The sequence below is a fragment of the Oculina patagonica genome, chromosome 14 (genome assembly GCF_052425735.1).
Source record: "Oculina patagonica isolate OP01 chromosome 14, crgOcupat, whole genome shotgun sequence".
NCBI lineage: Eukaryota > Metazoa > Cnidaria > Anthozoa > Scleractinia > Oculinidae > Oculina > Oculina patagonica.
Genome location: NC_135771.1, coordinates 23,653,883 through 23,672,539, shown reverse-complemented (window position 1 = coordinate 23,672,539; position 18,657 = coordinate 23,653,883). Strand labels below are relative to the sequence as shown.

Sequence of the window (18,657 nt, the reverse complement as noted above, 5' to 3'; positions counted from 1 at the left end):
GTGAATTTTTTTGTAATTACCCCAAAACGCTGCCAAACAATCGAAGTTTACTCAAAACAACTTACAGGAAAATCCACTCCGTAGATTTCCTGAACGAGCGACATCTTTATTTTACCTTCAAAAACTGTTGTGTTATGCGTCTGTCTTGACCATCGCGTAAATGTGATACTTATAATAACCCAGTACCAGCCAGTTTTGAGGCTGATGTCACCTTAATCTTGTGTGTAAAAGTTAAAAAGATCGTGTATATACATCAAATGTTAGCAGTCAATAAAGATGGATGGTTTTCAGCCGAATTTTTGAAAATATCAAACAAATGACGTTATTTCAAATTGCGAAAAATTTGTCGATTTGTTTTGCATTTTTTTAAAGCTGCAGCTAGAACAGGGTATTGCAAAAGTTTGTGCCGAGTTTCAGCGTATTCCTTTCATACGGTTTGGAGAATTTCGGTCGCAAAGTCAGGTACATTTGCTTTCCAAGTTCTAATCGCTTTGTAAACCTCGCATTTCAAATGAAATTATTCTGTTGTTGTTCGAAGAGAGGTGTTACTTCCAAATTCCACACAATCTTCTGCCGTCAGGGAATACATGTGTATGAACGGTAATTGTCATTTTAGTAGTAGCTATTTCAGGCTGTGTTATTTCAAAGTGGCAGAAGATCATGCGGAATTTGAAAGTAACACCTCTCTTCAAAAACAACAGTATAATTCATTCGAAATGCGGGGTTTGCAAAGCGACTAGAACTTGGAAAGCAGATGTACCTGACTTTCCGACCGAAATTCTTCAAACCGTATGAAAGGAATACGCTAAAACTCGGCACAAACTTTTGCAATATCCTGTTCTAGTTGCAGCTTTAAAAAAAATGCAAAACAAATCGACAAATTTTTCGCAATTAGAAATAACGTCATTTGTTTGATATTTTCAAATATTCGGCTGAAAACCATCCATCTTTATTGACTGCTAACATTTGATGTATATACACGATCTTTTTAACTTTTACACACAAGATTAAGGTGACATCAGCCTCAAAACTGGCTGGTACTGGGTTATTATAAGTATCACATTTATGCGACGGTCAAATCAGACGCATAACACAACAGTTTTTGAAGGCAAAATAAAGATGTCGCTCGTTCAGGAAATCTACGGAGTGGATTTTCCTGTAAGTTGTTGTGAGTAAACTTCAACTGTTTGGCAGCGTTTTGGGGTAATTACAAAAAAAATTCACCGTGGCATTTTAAAAATAATCGCATTTTATTAAAAACGAAGGCTTCCGAAAATCGCTCATAACTTAAACAAATCGAGTTTGATCGCCATAAAACTTATCATTTTAAATAATTTAAGGATTTTTCTTTCAGATTCTCAAAAATCTAAGCAATCGCTTCACGTTTTCCCGTCTTAAAACGCGCTTAAAAAAGAGAACTTTCAGTCTCATAAATACCCGCGGGCCACCTTAATGGAAAACGAGCCGGAATCCAATATCAAATACTTTCTGTATAAATTTATCTGTAAAATATTTTAAGACATCTGGTAAAGGCTTTCTTTCTCATCGCATTTGAGATGGGCAGGTTCCCTGTAAAATAAGTAAAACATTGTTTTAAAATGTCCATGTAATTTTTGAGAATTTTCTTGTAGATTTTTCCCGGCGAATTTTAAAAGCTGTGTTAATGAACTGATTGGCGTGTTTTTTAGACAGCAGATGATTAGAAAACGTGGGATGGGGGATGCATGAGATCTTTATAGACTGAATTCCTTGCGTTTCCTGCCGACCCCATTTCCAGCTACGTGCGCCTCCTCTTATAAATGCGTGCAGATAATCTCGATCAAATACAGACCGCTGCTATTGGTCAATAATAGGGCCGCGAGCAATGACACTAGTAAACCCTTAAATAAATGCAAAACTTTATATATTCCTTGCAGCATCCTTAATTTTGGTGGAGTAAGCTAAATAAAGAGTCACACAGGGTTTATACTCCTTTCAGCTTTTGATATTCCATGACTATCCATGACTTTTTCCACGACTTTTACATGTTTTCCACTGATAACGTAAATTTAACCATTTCTTTGGGAAGTGATCAAAAATTATCTTGATTTCTGGTACGATTTTACCTTTTTTCTGCACAAAAAAATAAAACACTGCTTAATCTATTTTGTATAATCAACACTGGACTCTGAAAAATCCAGAACACAATCAATAAAATCATACTTTTATTTTACAACAAACACAGACTTACATGTCTCGCTAGTTCAAACATTTGATCCAAGCAGCGATTTCATTTCTAACCTCTTTCAAAAACATTTTATAACAAATCCACCAGACAGATTTTAAGACTACAGGACCTCATTGTCATAGGTAACATGTCTTGATTTAAAACCATATTCTCCTAGAGAATTCTCCTAGAAATGTATGAAAAATAGAAAGGAGAATTTGTAACAAACAAATGAAACATGATGAGGAAGTGTTTTGACATCTACTTTTCTCAAGAATTTTTCACTCAGAGCAGAAGTCAACAGAGGCACACAGTCTTAGCTAGTCAAGTTATATTACAATCAGGACACAAAAATGTAACAGAGAAGTTATTTGGACCACTTAAGCCACTGGTAGTTGGCTGGCAAACTTGGATCATCTTCCTATAAAAACAACAATTTTGAAGGACTAAATCAGTATCTTCAAGTTGTGGATCCCTATTGCTTATTAATTTTAAGAGATTGATTCACCTGAGTTTTGGTGTAATTTGGAGTGTTTATACTGTAGAATAATGTGCACCAATTTGGAGCCATGAATTTCAATTCAAGTGAATTTTAAGCACTACTGTTTAGTGTTAAAGCATGTTGGAAACTGGGCTCCAGAAAAATGCCTCCTGTTTTATCTTTTGCCTGTTAATGTTCTTGCACAATAGCGTCTTGTGTTAATGGTGAAAAATGCTCTAAGGTACAGACTGTGTTTGTGCTAAGTGGCCCATCAGGCTGTCAGTTGTCTCCAGTTGTCCTGGCAGAAAGCGACAACGAGTATGGTACACCTGATCTTTCATAATGGAGAGCTGTTCAAGTAATAGTGTTTCCCAGGATTGGGGAGACTTAAATCTTTGGATAAGTCTTTACTGAAGCTCGTTGCTCATGCCCCCTTTGGTCTACAAATCATTCTCGTCCCCAGAGGCTGCAATCTGTTTGGTCAGCACCAAGAATAATGACCACTGGTCTCTGGGAATCTACAAATGTACTTTTTTTACTGTAGTTGTTTTCCATTTGCAGGTCCTATGGGTCAATTAGCCATGTTCTAAACGAGCAGGGGACTGGGTACGGATTTTAAAAATTGATTAAATTGACAAATGAGCCCTGACTTCTGAAAGAGCATTCAAAAATTAGTTTATCTACAAATTTGATTGTTATTGGTTTAAACACATAGGTATGGTTCACCTTAAGAAATCGTTCAAATAAGAGAGCTTAGTATGGATTGGAGGGACAGCTGTCCCTCCAATCCATACTAAGCTTTCTTAATTTTTTGATTTTTAAAAGAGTACCATGCCTTTGTGTTTAAACCAATAACTCTCAAATTTGGTTAAGTTACTAATTTTTGGATGCTCTTTCAGATGTCAGGCCCAATTTTTCAATTCAATCGATATTGAATATTTGTATTCAGTCCCCCGCTCGTTTCAAACATGGCTAATTAAGATGGTATGATTTTTGTTTACAACATGACTTAGGATAGCTCCAATCTACATTGTGCAAGGCTTTGACATGGCAACTGTAAACAATTTTAACACAATACACATACAATTTGTGCTGTAAGCATTTTGCATGTGACAGCTGCAACCCTAGATCATACCATCTACACCAGACTTTTAAACTAAGCCCTAGCTAACGATATAACATTTTCATCCAACATCATGTTGGAAGAGTTTCATGTTGTGTGCAACAAATTATCACGATGTTGGATGGAAATGTTTGATCATTTAGCTGGTGTTTTACACCCCCTCATTGTAAAATAAGTTTTGTCCACTAACCTTGGCATGCTTAGCAAAACGCTGTGAGGGAATGTGTCTGTAAGGTGCCACATAGCGTCTCTGATAAATGTAAAGAAAATCATAAATCAAATGGGCGTAATAATTTGTCAATGAAAGGAATTTAACTTTCCCTTAACATATATACATGTAGTGATAGTGTTGTCTGATTTTTCCATAGTGAAATTTGTGTCTTTTAAAAAAGTATGTGTGTGTGTGTGTGTGTGGAGTAGTGGGGGGAGGGGGTAGAGGGGAGATGGTGGGGGTACATGCATTATATTGAACAGAAGAAGTGTTGATTGATTGATTGAAGATAATAAGGTGATTGTACATAAAGCTATTCATTTTACATTTATTTACCTCTCTAGACCAGCTGAATAATGCAATAGGTATCTGCAATCCAAGAACTACTGCAAAACAAATAGCTGTGTTTCTCTTCCAGTTGCGCGGATTACACCACCATCCGCCAGTCGGAGACCACACATATTTCGGATAATCAAACTTCTTTACGCCACCCTATTTAACACAACAACACTTCAATGATTAAACTACACGGATATAATGTTAAGGATCGGAATTTTAAGTCGAAAACGAGAATTTTTTAAGCCCAAAAATCGAAAAAACAAACCATTTTGATTCCTCACTTGAACGGTGGACTGGGTAGCCAAGCCTTTGCCCTTCCCTCGCAAAGATTCCTGGGATTTATTTCCCAGAGTTCCGTGGTTTCGTATGACGCATGCTTCGACGCTTTGCCGCTAACAAATTTTCAAACATGGCGGAGGCATCGGAATTGGTAAGTTTGCGTGATAAAATAATTTAATCAGACATTTTTAATCCGCGTTTAAGGAGGCAAAAATTTTCCACGAAATTACAAGAAGGCCTACTTTATTCGTCAGTGTGGTTCTTTAGTGGTTTTCTTTCGTTAAAAATTTGTTATAAACAATGTTTACGTGCACTTGTCAACGAAAAGCGGTGTCTCGATTTTTTACGAAATCGGAAGTTGTTTAAATTTTTGCGATCTATGTGAAGCGTAACATGTATTTTTCTTTTTTAATTTTGGCAGTCCCCTAAAGCTTCTACGGATGACACTGGTAAGTTTTTGATCGTACAAATCACCAGATTTAACAAAATACATGATTGTTGCACTTTTCCCTTAATTAAGACACTAGCGTACATACTAATTAAAACGGTATTATAATTATATTTTCTTTTTTGGATACAATTATTATTAGGTGATTCAACAGACCAGGAATATGAAATAACGGCAGATATGATGGTACATGATATCGATGATGAAACTACAATGGACGAGGAAGAATTGATGGCTGATAAAGACGATTTTAATGAAGATGAATTATCGGAACTTCAAAAGGTAAAAACAAAAGTTTATCGTGCATCTAAAATGCCACGAAAGCATTTTCATGAAATGCTGCGTTATCGATTCTCTGATTGTTATAAACAACTGATCATTTTTATAGTTTAGATTTACCAAAAAAAGATCTTTTATTAAGACCCTTTTTCACCATCTTTTACTGACTTTAGGAGGTTAAAAATAAAACACTTTTTGCATTTTTTACGTTATCTCTGATGAACAACTTGAATGTTTTTTCCATTCCATTTAGGGTGCTATTATAAAATTGATGCTTTTGAAAAGCTTCAACATGTCAAAAATCATTTAAATAAAAGCTAAATGTTTTTCAAATGTTTCTGTATAACTTTTATCACATTATTTTAGTTTTAAAGGTTTTTAACCTTCTACAATATTAATTATGTAACATATTAAAAGTGGAATAAGACCTGTTTTTGTTTTGCCAATCCATACATGTACTTTAGACACACTTTGTAAGGGGGGAGACCCTTAGCAACATAATGGTTACTATGGATGACTTTAAACTGTCATATCTTGGGCTCCCTTAGTATCCTGGGTTAAGTTTTTGGCCATATTTGTTTTATTGGAGGTTGCCTTCACTTTTGATAGTCATGACTGTGTTTCGTAATCATGCTACCAAAACACAAAAATCCTTAAAACTCACACAACTTACATCTTTCTCCAAAAGGGTAAAGAGCATTCTGATGCAAAAATGTTGAAATGTCCATTATTTTAAAAGTTATGATGTCACAAAAACTTAATGACGTCATATATTTTTCAGTAATCAAATGTGAATCTTAACAAATTCATGCTACAGTTTTTGCTTCTTAATGCACTCCACCCCTGGTGTTAATTTAATTGGAGAAAAATGTAAGCTGTGTGAGGTTTTAAGGTTTTTGAGTTCTGGTCACATGAATTACCAAATATGGTCATGACTACCGTAAATAAAGGCAACCTCCTATAGAACAAACATGGCCAAAAACTAAACCCAGGTTACTAAGGGAACCCAATATATGACGGTTAGAAGTCATCCATAACATCCATTTTGTAGTTTAGGGTCTTCCCCCACTTAAGTAATTATTATTTTTTTATGAATCAGGAACAGGACATGCCTTTAGAGGAACTGCTCGCTCTTTATGGATACTCGGATGAAGCTAACCCAGAAGCTCATGTACCCTTGGACGAAATCAAACCAGATCCGCTTCCACCTTTGATTGACGCCAGTGAAATTGACCCACCCCATCCTGCTGTAAATCCATTACTTGACGAAAATCTTTTACCCGAGAATACAGACTCACCTGCTCCTCCGTCCCCAGACTCCCCCCTGTCAGTACCATCACCTGGATCCCCACGGTCCCCTCCCTCACCAAGAGCAAGTCGCGACAACAATTTCTTTCCAGAAAACCAAAGAATAACCAGAGGATGTAAGTGCTCTCATTTACTAAACATCCCACACAGTCATTCGTAGGGGCTATTGTGTTACACTCCTCCCCACTAATGCCTGCTTAACCGACAGAACAGAACGCCATTCCATCCATTCTGCTCCCAGGGGCACAATAAACAGAATCTTACAAATGAAAATCCAAGATGGCAGATGGCATAACCTGTGATTTAAGGGGTGTGTCTCCTCTCCATGTTGAATTTAACACTGCCAGAACATTTGGCAAATCTATTGCAGTCTCGTACTTTCTTCCTCTTTATTAAGAAGAAAAATTACTGCGATAATGGCTGCAATGGCAGCCTCTTTGCTGGTCCCCATATTTGTTACGCATTGTTTACCCGTGCCAGGACCGTGCATGTCATCTTGACTACATGTATATGAGGGTTTGTTAATGTAGGCAATCCGAATTATTCCCAGCATTCTGTACCAACCATCAAGAATTTTGAATAAAAAAAGGAACCCTTAGATAAATCCAGTTAAGAGAAAGTGGTTCGGACTGACTTCTTAACCTTTAACATCAACTTTTTTCCTTTCAAGTGGCTGCGGCTTACAGTTACTTCAATTTGGGTGAAAGTTCTTCATCCTCTGATGATGAGGATTACTCGCCAGAAGACTGGAAAAAGGTGAGAGATGCTGACTGTGTTTCAGCTCTAGAAAAGTCTTTGCGGAGCATCTCTCTCTAAGAGAGTACTCACACAGAAGATGTGCCTCAGTCAGTAAGATTCTTGAAATGATCCATGCAAAGTTTTTGCTAGTTGTCGTAAAACAAGCCTGAGTGAAAAGAGTGACAGCTCTCTTCATGCACTCAGTTTTTCGCCTTTCAAGCAATGACTGAGACCATTGGAAAGATATTCAGAGACAGTGAATTGACACTGTCACTTGATAATCGAGAGCCTCCCCCCTTATTCTAGGGTCTGGATGATGGGGGCTCTCCTTAACTGAAGGCCTGCAGCTGGATAATGAATTCCAACAGACAGTCTTCTGCCTGCAGTAGACTAATTTGTGATTACTATTTACTTATTTTCCAGGAAATTCAAATTGGACCTGATCATCAGGCTGAAGTTCCAGAAATGATGGGTCCTAATTATCAAGATGGTGAGTCTGATCTACTGCATCTGGCATTTCTTGACAGTTCAGTTTTATTGTTAACATCTTCTCATAGTGTGACCATATAGCAAGCAGTTTCTAACCTGTTCCGGTCAATCGGTTAGTTGGGAAGCGGCGCGAAGAATGGCGAGCGAAAAAAATTAGGGGAGGGAGTGGGGAGGAAAACGAGTCCCCTTGCCATTTTTTCGCTTGCTGTTCTTCGCGTCGCTATCCAACTAACCGAACGCCTGGAACAGGCTAAGCGGTTTCTTTAGAGACTGGCATAGAAATAATTTCTGATATTTACCTTGTATTCATTATCATCAACAGTCCCATATGTTAAGGATGACAAGTGCCTTTGGGATCCCAAGAAAGTCAGTGGAAAGGAGTGTAAGTACACACAATGTATAGCCCTATATTAAGTATGTGAAAACAAGCAAGTCTTTAATTTGAACTAACCCTTGCATCAGAATTAATTAATTGACAAGAAGTTCTTTTTAGTTTAACAGACAGATATATCAACTGTACATGACATTTGAAAGTTTATGAAAGTTGAAGAAAGTTCTTGTCAGAACTCTTGTACCTTGATTCTCGCCCTTGTCTGATATGGCCTTGGTCTTCTAAATTCACTAAATGTTTATGCTAACCACTCTTGGTTTGGGAGTTGTCAGTTTGTTTTTTCCTTTTTAAACCATTCATGAACAACATCTTTTTCTAGCAGTGCAGCGATATTTGAATGCAATATGCCAAATTCCAGGCCTAGAGGGTATCAGGAGAGATGTGTTAAGGGACGATGAACAGGTAAGGTGTTAACTAAACTTCATTCTGAGACTTTCAAGAATTAATTAAACATGTGTTAGGTAAATGTAGGTTAATCCTTGTTGAACTACCTAAACGTTGCCAGTTTTACTATAAAATTAATCCGAAATTCTAGCAGAAGCATTATTAGTCACCAGTGGATGATGCTTATGTTATGCTGCGTTGCAAGGGAAACCTTGTAACATTTGGACCTTCCTGTATTTGAAAACTTATTCTAATTTTTTTTTTAATGTTGTAGGCTTTGTACTTGCTGTTACAGTGCAACTACACAGTAGAAGATGCTATAGGCAAGAGAAAATCACAATCAAACCCACAAGCAGGTTTGTATAGATCTAAAGTTATTCTGTATAGCTGCAAGTCACTACGTAATCATAAGTTATAATTAAAAACAAATTTATAAGTGCAAAATTGTTGATGTGTGTCAGTTAACATTGATTGGATGAATAAAATAATTCTTTTGAAATTGTCTTGAAACATCATGTAAAATGTATGTTGTGTTTGTGGGACGCACTGTTGCCTAATTGGTTAGGGTGTCCATAAGAGTTAAAATGTGTACTGGCAAACTCTTTGGACAAGCTGACATGAATACTGCCGGTAGTAACCTAGCACAGGGCTGCAAATAATTTTTTTGACTTAAAAGGACAGATATCCTGGTAATTGTGAAGAACAGCTCCCGCTAACCGACTGTCGGTCAACTGTCGGCCGACAGGTTACCAACAGACTACCGACAGGCCACCGACAGGTTACCGACAGTTTCCCAAAACTGTAAAACTGAGCAGTCAACACAGAAGTAAACCCGACGCAGAAAGCGATTAAAACAGATAAGACTTATAAACATTGTATTTCATTGTACTACGGTACTTACTACAAAACAAATCGACTCCTCGCCAAGATTTTCTTTAATACAAACTTCAATCTCTTATAAATATATCACCTACGTAACTTAAGTCCATAAGGCAAGCAATGAAATCACTTTCGAAGATGATTTTATCCAAAACTCAGGCCAAAACAGTGCAAAAACTTCTCCACACACGCAGTCGCTGAAGTCGCCCTAGAATCCTTTGCGACCCCTTCCGAGGGGGAATGAGACTAAGTTAACCAATCCAATATGGCGGACAAAAATGGAGTAGCTGTGTTCGCGTAAATTCTCCGGTCGATTTCGGCAGCGCAGAAGCTAGTTTCAGGCTGTGATGACCGAAACTCAGGAGTATACCTTTCCTTTTAATTTCTTATAAATTTTGGGGTCCGTTACGGAGGAAAAACAAAGAAACAAAAAGGTTAGTGTTACCGTATAACCAACAACTTACCGACATCTTACCGACACCTTACCGACACTTCACCGCCTGTCGGCCGGCTGTCGGCCGACAGTTGACCGACATCATAGCTAAAACCTGTCGGCAGGTTGTCGGCCGACAGACGACAGACAGCCGGCCGACAAACGGCCAACAGACGGCCGACAGACGGACGAGAAACGGCCGACTGTCGGCCGACAGACGACCGACAAACGACCAACAGTCGACCGACAGTCGGTTAGCGGGAGCTGTTCTTCACAATTACCGATATCCTACTAAGACACCATCGTAGTCAGACAAAACAAAATTTTGGTCGGACATCACCAAAAACGAAAGGTTTTTATTTATATTCATTGTTGCCGTAAAATGATTTACTGTCAAAATATTGTCTGGACATCATGCCCGACCACACTTGGGATTTCTTCGGACATGAACAAATTATGGTCGGCCAATGTCCGATGACCGACTATTATTTGCAGCCCAGAGCTAGCATCCCTGTCCTGTGGGAGTAACAGTTACCGATACTCTCTTTTGATGTTACGTGGGCTACTCTTGCCTTAGTGGTAACCCATTTTGTACGTACACAGTTACATGTACCTCTCAATCAAAGAAGGCTTTGAACAAAATAATAGTAAACTTACTAACTAAAGGTGGAAAAATGGTTTTGTTTCAGAAATGGCTTTATGGTCTGAGGATGAGTGTAGGGACTTTGAGAGTGGTAAGTTATTTTTTCATTGTTTCATCAAGCTCAAGATTAAAATAAGTTAACATAATTCACTTTTTTAATAATTAGCTTCCACTGTGCTCTTCATGTGGCGAATCTTGATCATCTATTCAAGACTGCAGGGCATTTTGTAGCACAAATCAATGTCTTGTACTTGTTTCATACAGCAAGTTAACAACTATTTTTAATTATTTTCTTTCAGGGTTGAGAGTTTATGGAAAGGACTTCAGACAGATTCAGAAAAATAAGGTACGCCAAGAGACCTGTATTAGGAACAAACAGATATCACTTCCAAATGCCAGTTGCTTAATTATGGGAGTTCTTTCATTGCCTGAAACCCACAGCTTTATTGCCGTTTTCAGTGAAATGCGAACTCTGAAATTCAAAATCCAACAAATGATTGCGTTTTTTGCTGCCGACAATCATAATTATGGCGACAGCTAATGAACCATGAAAAACAGAAACAAACAAAATGTATCGAAATCTACCAATCACAACCTAAAGACTTGACCTTTTGACCCGATTGAAGCGAACTTCTGTTTCCCGAGAGGTCCACTAAGATGATTGACAGTAGCAAAAAGGCGTAAACCTTTAATTTGGTTGAGGATTGAATTTCAGAGTTCACATTTCACTGAAAACCGCAATAATTACATTGGAATTCCAAAAATGAATTACACTGTAGGTCTTAGACAGTTCTCAGTACCAAGAAAATGCACCTTTAGTTTTTGCAGTTGTAAAGGTAAAATGTAACCAACGTTTTTTTTTTCTTGGTAATTTAAGTTAATTTTAAATTATTGTAGGTCATGTCACGGACTGTTTGTGAAATAGTCCAGTTCTACTATTTATGGAAGAAGACTGAACGGCATGATGCTTTTGCTTGTCAAACTCGTCTGACCAAGAAAAAATATGCCTTCCATCCAGGAATCACGTAAGTGCAATACAAATAAAACTATTAAATTGTATCAGAATGTTGCTACTGACAATGATTAGCAGCCTCCTTTCAGGGTAGCCTAGAATATAGACAAGATATCCCTGCTGGTCTTTCATTTAACTCCAGCCTGATGTGTTGAGTTTTGTTTGATAGGATTTGCTTATTTTAATTTTTCCCAAGTTCAGACATAATTTCCAGTTCAGCTATATTCTGTCAAGTTGCTGACCCTAATATTGCAAATTTCTGTATGAGGAATGTTGAACACTTGATAAATTTGAGATTCTGAGGTGGCCAGCAAGACTGCTATCTTTTCTTGCGAGCCCAAGACTTTCTCTGCCTTGAAAAAGAAATTGAGACTCCAGGAAGGCATCGCAGAAAAATTCAAGATGACGAGACCCCTGAAATTTGGCTTAAATTCTGAGACTCACATTTTTTGGAGGACCATTCACTTCTCCTTGTAATATAAAAGGTCACAGTTATATCTTGGAGTGTTGCTTGTTTCAGGGATTACATGGACAGGTTTTTGGATGAAAATGAGAGTGCTGCCTCTAGCCGCGCCTCCAGTCCACACAACTTTACGTCAAGAGTACGGCCTGGGAACGGCATGATACCCACCACCATTCAAAGTCAGAGTCAGCCCATAGCACCACAACCCATGCATACTGTGGCCGCTCCCACTGCAGCCCAGAGTACTGTTGTCACAATCAACGTCTCAAATACCAACCCGGTGTCGGTCTCGCTGATGAGAAGAGACCACCACGACAACATCCCTAGCAGACTGTCACAACAACAGTCCTGCGTTCCGACATCTGTTATAGTGTCTGGTCCAGATTCTGGTGGCGAACCACCCACGAAAAAGTTAAAAATCCTACCAAGTGGACGTCCCAAGTTAATTAACAGCATGCTTAGTAAACCACCGCCATTAAAGCCTATTGCGACTTCAGGATCTTCAGCCTTCCATTCAAGTAGCTTGGGTAATGTGTCGCTGCCATCAGGGAGTGTATCAAGCTTTAACGTGACCAATTCTCACGAACATTCTTATCTACCTGTGCACAATACTCCAGCGTCGGATTCAATTCTCTTTACACACCATAAGTAATGGGTATTTAGAGTGAAAATGCTCTTCTGGTGTTATCGGCAAATACCAACAAGTACAAGTCAACTTGAAGCATTGAAAGAGAAATTTTATGTAATGCTGTCGTGAATGAAGTATAAATTTCGTTTTTAAATATTGATAAGTTCACTTTACATGGCTATATTTTGCTGATACAATGTATGACAAACTGAAGTGCTTTGAGTAAGGTCTAAGACAATTTGCAACAAAGTAATGAAAACAACTAAACAATGGTTGTTTTAGGGCTTATTTAGAAAGTACATCTTTGTCACATGTGACAATCTTAGAAGTCTGCAACAGAAATTGTTTCATGTTAATCAAATTCAAACCTACAACTTTCTTGTGATTGCCGTGTACAACACATTATTTTGTAGGATTTTAAAACTTGTTTCAACCACATGATGGTTGATTGAGTTTTTAGACAAAGTTTAATGGTGAATGTTGTACACAATATTTTTTGACGATGTGAGCACCACATGATGAAAGTCGCATGTGATGAAGACGTTCCATCTTGATCTAAAATTATCGACCCTAACAGATTTTGGTAGATACTAGCTGTGGCCTATTGCATATTTGAATTTGATTGGCTCAGCTGCTGTTGATTATTGACCAATAGTAATGCTTACTCCAGTCTTCATAATCAGTACTTGGTAATGCCAATGGCACACAGAAGTTGAATAACATTATTATTAAATCGCTGTACAAGCTATTAAAAATATTATTGTGGTATACAAGATTATTTATTGAAACTCAATACTGAGAAGTTACACCACAGATGCTAGTTTGAGCAAAGGAAGGTTTTAATAATGGATTTTTAGAATTCTCGTTTAGTGCACAGAAGTTAGGAATGTTTAAATTTATGGATCGTTTGAATGTATGTATAGTCAACCAACTAAGACATCATCTAGGTGGGCATTGGTTTAGTTTTATTTATTTTCCTATTGAGGGTTTAAGTTGTACATTTATCAAACCATAATCTGTAGATGTTATTTTTCCTGCTAGTAATACAACAAATGAAATTTTATTCAACAGTGAACCACTCTGGGGTCTGTGTTGATTTTATTTTAAGCCTGAGCCCTGATGTGATTAATTTTCTAGAAGAGAGCTCGAATTTCTGAGGGTGGCAAATGGTGAATTTGAAACCTTGCAAGATGGCGAGACTAAATCAAATATATTTTCTGTGAGCCTGACACTTTCTACCCTTACGAAAAAAATTAAGACTCTCAGACAGTGTTGTGAAACAATTTGGAATGGTAAAACCAGTGTAATTTGATTTCAATTTTGCTAGACGAATGTTTTTGAAGGTCAGACCATTTGCCACTCCTGATACTTGTGAGTTTATAATATTTTTTTCTCCTGATATTGTAAACTATTGAATGTCAATTCACAAGGGCTGTATATCAGAGGTGTGATATATTTCCCTACGACAAACTAAGGCAAGGGGGCAATATTATATAATAGCAGATTCCAGGTAAAAGGGGAACAAATTTGAATAATTCCCTTCCCATGAATTCTTAAAGTGAGAAATTTGTGGTTTTGTTAATTTTGTTAAATCTCTATCAATTTTGCAGAACAAGTATTTTATAATATTATCGTAAACTAATTAGTTGATTGTCCTAATTATTAAGGTTGGTCTTCACTTGTGTGTTTAAGCATAAGAAGACAACTACTTTTCTGCTTCCGCTGTACATAAGCAGTGAAGGCGTAACACAAGGTAAAAACGGGTTACTTATACGTGTGCCCTTATGCTTAAATTTCGCAAGTGGTAATCAGCCTTCAGACATGGATTATTTTGTACATTGCTATACACATATCAACATTTTGAATTAATAAGACACAAATTTGTTTGTTAAGAGTCAATAGTATTGATTGACAGGAAAAATAATGCATGGTGAAATCAAAATAATTATAAATCCACAAGTTTTTGGGGAAAATCATGTGTATATCAATAAATTATTTTTAATTAACTGTTTTCCACTTTTTGATTTAGTGCATATGGAATGAAAGCGCTTTCTTTTAGTATTTCTATTTGAAAAGGTGAACATCTTGGGTTCCATTATGAGAAACAGTGAAGAAATAAAACCATTGTCAAACATAGTAAAGTGCTTTGTTTTAGCAGTGCGACATAAGAACATGTCACACAATGTCAACAAATGTTATGTCACACAATCCTGAATTTTATTGTATTTTGGTCAGGTGTAAAAATGTAGCACCATTGTTTTTGTCTTGCATGAAATAAGTTGTGTGCAAAAATAAAAATGATCCCATTGCTTTGGTTAAATATTATGATTGTTAAATATCCGCTTATTAGTGAATGTAAGGTTAGTTTCATTTCATATGCACTTTGTGTAGCTATTGATTGATTTCAATGTTGAATTATAACATATAATTATACCTTGTCAAATAGTATTACATGTAAATTTCTAAAATAATTATTATTTCTTAGTTTATTCCAGGAGTGTTGTCAAATTCATTTTAAATATTTTCAGTGTAAATTTGAACAAGTTAAATACTTGATTGTTTTAATTACGCCTTATTATATAACCATAGTAATACCACATGGCAGACAAAGTGCAGATCATACATTTATTGTAGATTGTGCAAATATTCAATTTCAGAATGTGTCATAAATCTGCAAAGTTCTGGTTTAAATGAGATAAATTATCTTTTCTAATGTAGGAAATGTTGTCAGATAAAATAGTCAAGCTCTGCAAATGTTGTTACCATATTTTCTCAAATAAACACCGGGTCTTGAATATAAGCCGGGTTCCCAAGGAAGAGTTGTAAATAACTCCCTCAAGAATTTATTTGAGAGATAAAAATGTAAGTCTGTTAAAATTAAATAATGTATGAAACCCTTGTCTGATAAACTCTAGGCTCGAATAAACTGCAGGAGTCAAGTAAGTGCCAGGTCCACCAGGCCAAGGTTGAAATAAAATGCTGGGGGTGTTTAATTGAGAAAATATGGTATATCTGCCTGTTACAAACGATGGAAAGTTATGAAGTCATTGCATTGTGAAATACTATTGTTAGTGGCTTAAGTATTGTTGTTTATGAATGTATTTTACTGCCGTGTGATCTGGAAGATGTATTTTAAATGCTTTCCATGTTGTAAGCATATTATTAATAAGAAAAGTAAAACATTGTTCTGCTGCATTGGTGACTATTTTAAAATGCCTTTTTTTCCATTGGTTATCTGAACATCAAGAGAAAGTCCTGCGCCCAGTTGTTGAAAGGGTGGATAACGCTACCCACCCGATAAATTGCTATCCAGTGCGTAAGTCATACCAAAACATACTACACTCACTATCCATCGGATAGTGATATATCCAGTGGATAGCGCTATCCACCCTTTGAACAACTGGGGCCAGAAAATTGTTCCTGACAATGCGTATGAACGGATCAACTCTGATCACACCCTGCAAGAAAGACTTACAGGCTAGCAGGTTGCTCTGATCATGGGTTTTAACTGCACACCAGAGGATTTTTCTTTAAGGTCATTGCCCTGTATTGCGTTGCGCATCCTTACTGTGGAGAATTCTACGCGCAGATTAACAAAATGGCGGCTTAGTCCGCGAGAGAAGTAAATTGTTGCTTTCTACCTAGAGGCAGAGGACTTATAAAGAAATTATATGGGATATACAAGGTCTTCAGGACTGCTCCTAAATGAATATGGTGACCCCCATTTTTTATTTGAAAATTTAAGTTCCCTTAAAGTAATAAACCAGTAGGTGAAGTTTGGTTAAAAATCTGTGTTCAGTTCTATTTTAGGGTAATGACCTTAACTTGGGTATTTGCATGAGTGACGCAGCTGTAAATTAATTGTGGCTTTGCTGCTCACTGCTTAGCCTGTGAGAGCATTTGGCTTTTTTCACTGTTCTCTTATTGGCAGGTAAAACGAGCGAAAAAAAGGACGTATACAAAACATGGACCCGGGTCCAGGGTCCATGGACCACCCCTAATTTTTGAAAGAAAATCAAAGTGTAGAATGAGGACAGGGTATGAACACAAAACAATGAAATGAAACCACTTGGCGGTTTCGTTTTGGTGGTTTAGCTTGTTTTGGTCGTTTCGTTTCGGTGGTTTCATTTCGTTGTTTTGGGTTTTGGTACCTGCCGTCAATTTATACCCTGTCCCCATTCTACACTTTGATTTTCTTTTGAAAATTAGGGGTGGTCCACAGGGGTGGTCCATGGACCGGGTCCACAAGGTGGTCCATGGACCGGGTCCACAAGGGTGGTCCATGGACCTGGGTCCATGTTTTGTATACGTCCCAAAAAAAAATGGATGCTCTTCTAGGCTACTTGCTGCCTTTGCAAAAACTTTTGGCAATCTGGGCAAGCTTATTACCATGTACTTGCAGACGAATGTAAATCCTTGATGCAGACAGTTTATAATCTAGAGAGATCTGCCAAGACAACATATTTAAACAGGCTGAAATCTTCCTTGAGAGTTGCTGGGTCCAAGGTTCTGTAAGTTACTTGCATGGATCGGCATTTCATCCACTTGGAATGAAGCTTACCAGTTGAAAATTGATTGTAAGATAATTGTTTGAGTTGAAATGAAAACCAAAACATCAGTAGGTCCTTCTATGGTTAAAATAAATTCATTTGTTCTTGCTCTACCCTGCTAACAGAGTTGCTTTGATCTTTGTTGATAAGCTGGCAAGTGGGGTATCTGTTTAAGATTTCTTTGACAACTTCAGTCCTATATTTGTTTTTCATTAGTATCTTGGACATGAAGCTTGTTACCAAAGACAGTGTATGGCTGTTTCTCAGCAATCTCTTGATACTTCTATGACAGATACTTCAGTGAATGATCTATGGATGTGAACATTCCATGATTCACATGCAAGATGTATCACTCCATCGCATCAACCATCTTGACTGCTACACGGTAGCCAGCAACAAGCACAAAAATCCAAGCTAACATAACAAGGCTTGCCACAAACTATGGAACAGAACAGAATTATAGTTAACAGTGAAAACTGAGCAGAGTACAAAATGCCTGTGGGTATGAAAAGAGCAGAAACTTATAAAATACTATGCTGTTGCATAACTTAGTATTGGATGCCTCCTGGGCGTTCTAGCTGATCCCGCGTGTACTATTCCTGAACCTCAAAGAAGCCTTGAAAGACATAACCTGAGATCATGCCCTTCTTCCCTACTTGTCATTCAGGGGAAGGAGGGCATGATACATTTACTTGTCGGATCGTACGTAAAAAAACCGGATTCTGGTTTTTCTTCTGATTGGTGGAGAAACCATACTCAATGAAGCAGTGTGGACTGATTGGCTGTCGCATTTCAACCAGACTTCCGGTCAGAAGCTGGTGGTAATGGTTAGACAAGGCGTGTTTACTGGGGGAACGAGTTCTCTTCTACGATAGCTGAAGCCCTGACAGATTTCAAGTGTAATTCTCTGAAGGTAGAACAGATTGAGTATGCGACAAAGTGTAATTTGGTTTCGTGAAGATGTTTTGGCAGTTCTTCCAATGAGTTTCGGGAAAAGTTTAATTTACCAAACAATATTCCAGAGGTGTTGGAATGTTAACAAAAGCGACACGATCATATCTGCCGAGAACAGCTCCTGTCGGTCAGAATTCCTTGTTTTCTTTTGTGAGCTAAAGTAAAGGGACGACTTCTACAACTGATAAATATATGTTCGCGAGCGCCATCTCACCCTGCTCACGCTAAAAGCATTTTTATTTCAGCATGGCGAAGTTTTAATACAGGCTGTACAATTATTCTGCAGACGTTTTTCACGCCTTGTGGAAATCCGAGTCTCAAATTTGCGGCCAACTACAAAGAGTGGTTTGACAGTTCGACGACACCTTAGTTTATTTAAATTTGGAGGCGGTTGGCGGCCGGATAAATAAATGTATCAG

General features: G+C 37.6%; 1 protein-coding gene and 1 long non-coding RNA gene across 3 annotated transcripts; one reads left to right on the top strand and one right to left on the bottom strand.

The window, feature by feature from the left end:
* Positions 1-2,188: 2,188 nt before the first annotated feature.
* LOC144639387 (uncharacterized) lies at positions 2,189-4,693 on the bottom strand. The gene is made up of 4 exons (XR_013568149.1): positions 4,626-4,693; positions 4,358-4,513; positions 4,001-4,060; positions 2,189-2,627 (listed from the first exon to the last, which is right to left on the bottom strand). It is a non-coding gene; the product is annotated as an uncharacterized LOC144639387 (long non-coding RNA).
* Positions 4,694-4,718: 25 nt separating this feature from the next.
* On the top strand, positions 4,719-15,929 carry LOC144639386 (mesoderm induction early response protein 1-like). Of its 2 annotated transcripts, none has more exons than XM_078498699.1 (13): positions 4,719-4,790; positions 5,061-5,088; positions 5,230-5,369; positions 6,466-6,790; positions 7,345-7,430; positions 7,836-7,902; positions 8,224-8,283; positions 8,615-8,694; positions 8,951-9,032; positions 10,678-10,722; positions 10,931-10,977; positions 11,529-11,656; positions 12,164-15,929. In XM_078498699.1, the coding sequence occupies exons 1-13, from the start codon at positions 4,734-4,736 to the stop codon at positions 12,756-12,758; spliced, it is 1,740 nt and encodes a 579-aa protein (XP_078354825.1). In that variant the 5' UTR covers positions 4,719-4,733; the 3' UTR covers positions 12,759-15,929. The 2 variants fall into 2 exon arrangements, with proteins under 2 accessions (XP_078354825.1, XP_078354824.1); XM_078498698.1 differs by having other exon boundaries at positions 8,612-8,694.
* The last annotated feature ends 2,728 nt before the right edge of the window (positions 15,930-18,657 follow it).